Genomic DNA, 2,635 nt, shown 5'->3' on the forward strand with positions numbered 1-2,635 from the left:
CTGGCTTCCACTTGGACTCAGAAGCAACCGACCAGGACATACATGCACCTGTCGGGAAGTCCCTGATTGAGAGATGGAACAACTGCAAGAAGTGGATTGGAAATCTACAGCAGCAGGCCAATGTGGAGGGTGAGTACTAAGAGTTCTTTGGAAACAGTATTACAATTGTTTTTTTGGGGATTCAATGTCCTGCTACTGTGTATGCTGCAAATTCATTCTAGCCCTTATGTGTAAATGCAGAGATAAGAGGAGAGACTTAGTTATAGTTTGGGGTTATTGGGTTTTCAACTTGCTTGTATTGAAACCTCAAATATGTATACCATGAAAGATACATGCCTGCATACATCATACCTGCAGCTGAAGACCTTACTAACCATGACATATGTCCATGCCTTGCCAACAGATGCTTTGAGATTCAACTCCTTTGGAGCTGATGAAGAGGAGTTTGAGAAGTACCAGTCTTCACAGTCGCACCTGGAAAACTTGCAGAAGAGCTTAGGGCCTCTAAACAATGAAGATGACAAGTTCGTCTTCATTGTTGAGGGCAAGGACAGTCCTGTGCTCTTAGCTGGCGGTGTGGTCTTTGGCAGTCTTGTAAGTTAATTAGGCTTGATATTTCTTCGCAAGAATGACCATGTTGTCATCTGCAGCTGCCTCACAACATACAATTAATGTAAGCATGTGTGGCATACATTGCAGCTGCAATGCAGTGCAACCATGAACTGCTTGAAATTAATGTCTTTGCCTGCTGGATTATGCATTTTATGCTACTGCTAATAACATAATAATTATGTTTCTTTTCATACATGTCCACAACATTGAATAAGCACTGGTCGGTCCCTCCATATTCACGATGCAGGAAAACACGGACAAGGTGTCCATTTTCATTCTGCACAGGGTGAACAACAGCAAGAAGACCTCCATGGTATTGCCCAGTGGTACCATTAAGATTGGCAAGGAGCTCAAGAAGCACACGGTCGTAGAGCTTCCACTGCAGAGCCTACTTGGCAGATTCAGCAAGCAGCAGGTCAAGGAGTGGGCTTTCTCCCATGGCTGCACAAATGTTCTATGGAATGACTCCATGGTCCAGTACAAGGGCAAGCTGGCGTTGGTTGCTTAGAGAGGTTCCTTGATGAGCAGGGATACAGAGCAAGTGGGCAGCTGCAGTCTAGAGCTATGTGGTTCAGTGGTGTGTAGTAGGTGTTCACTAGGAAAAATGGAAGCAGTGCAGTAGTAGTGTGAAACAGGTCACAGGTGAAGGTTGTTGAAGAACATGTGTGTATAATTGCATGCCAAGAAAAGGTACTGCTGTTGCTGTGATGATTTTGGTAGCAGCCTCCAGACTTGTAAAGAATAGAGACAATAGATGCCTGTACAGGCCAGCTGGCTGTGCACTATACTGCACAATTCCACATGATGAGCAAGTGAGGTGACCAGGGCGACCCAGACTGTTGTGTGAAATACATACATATGTATATAATTCCTGACGAATGTGGTTTTGTGCCTACCCATGCACTACAAGCTTCTATCCCCAATGATGGCAAATAGATGTTGATGGCATGAATAATGAAGTCAGACAGCTTTCCAAAAAAAAAGAGAATGTGTGATTTTAATAGTGGACAGGGAATCATGTAAAAGCTCATAAAATTTACAGCGTCTGAAACTCAATACGGCAATAAAAATCCTTCAACAAAAGTTCAGCAAATTATCTAATGGCAACAGCCAGTAACATGATGGAACTTCCTTTTAACAGGTCCCTGCTCGTAACAGCTTTCAAGGCCTGTTAGCAACTACAGCCCTTGGCACCGCTTAACCGCTTAAGTGAATTGAACAATTGCTAACGATTAGCTTCCCAAAACCCTAACAGCCGTCAAAAATTCTTTCTCGGCATCTGGGTGACCCACCCAGAGTGTAACATCCTGTCAACAATATCCTGTTGTGGCAGACAGTGCTCAGTTACAGGTCCTTACAGCTGCTAACAGTCCCTAGAAGCAGACAACTGTTAACAGTGTGGGCTCCAGGTATATGTCAGTCACAGGGCCAAACAGGACAAGACAGCCTCTAACCCAGTGTCTAACTGGCTGTTATGCCACGTTGACAACTATCGTCAGCAGCTGATAATGAGCCCGTCTGACAGCCCCGCCTAAGAAGTTAGACGCTGTTAGACCCCCTATGAGTTGGTAGGGAATTCGTGCATTAGTTGCCACCTTATGGTATCCGTTCCTAATGAACCTAATGAAATAGGAAGGCGAGAATGAAGGCCTGTCACCCTTCCCTCCCTCGGCCTGCAGGAGATGGATAAGGAGGCTGCGGAGGTTCTGTACATGCCTTTCTGGGAGCATAAGGAGCTGCTTGACTGCCACAGGTGCTGGGTGTGAGGCAGGTTGGGTGGGAGCTGGTCTGGAGGGCTAGCTCACATCATGCATGCTGCTGCAACTAGTGCTGAAAGGATGTTGTGATATTCTTGGATTATAACTTGGGTTTTGTGCAGTAGTACAGTGAATCAGGGTTGGTATCGGCATAAGTCGACAACATGGCTGTTATTATGTGTATGGCAGCCCCTTTTTTGTGAAGGTGACAGATATTGTTCACTGAAGCATAGTGTTGTTTGATTTAAGCTTTGATTTGAAGAATA

General features: G+C 45.0%; 1 protein-coding gene across 1 annotated transcript in view; it reads left to right on the top strand.

Moving 5' to 3' along the window:
- Positions 1-312: 312 nt before the first annotated feature.
- The window catches only part of VOLCADRAFT_107869 (uncharacterized protein), a gene marked incomplete at both ends in the record, with an annotated part of 2,886 nt that continues 563 nt past the window's right edge, over positions 313-2,635 (top strand). The window contains 3 exons of the mRNA XM_002957853.1: positions 313-594; positions 860-1,027; positions 2,292-2,365. Coding sequence (XP_002957899.1) covers positions 313-594; positions 860-1,027; positions 2,292-2,365 — 524 coding nt within the window. The remainder of the gene's footprint in view (positions 595-859; positions 1,028-2,291; positions 2,366-2,635) is intronic.

The sequence above is a fragment of the Volvox carteri genome (genome assembly GCF_000143455.1).
Source record: "Volvox carteri f. nagariensis unplaced genomic scaffold VOLCAscaffold_81, whole genome shotgun sequence".
NCBI classification, from domain to species: domain Eukaryota; kingdom Viridiplantae; phylum Chlorophyta; class Chlorophyceae; order Chlamydomonadales; family Volvocaceae; genus Volvox; species Volvox carteri.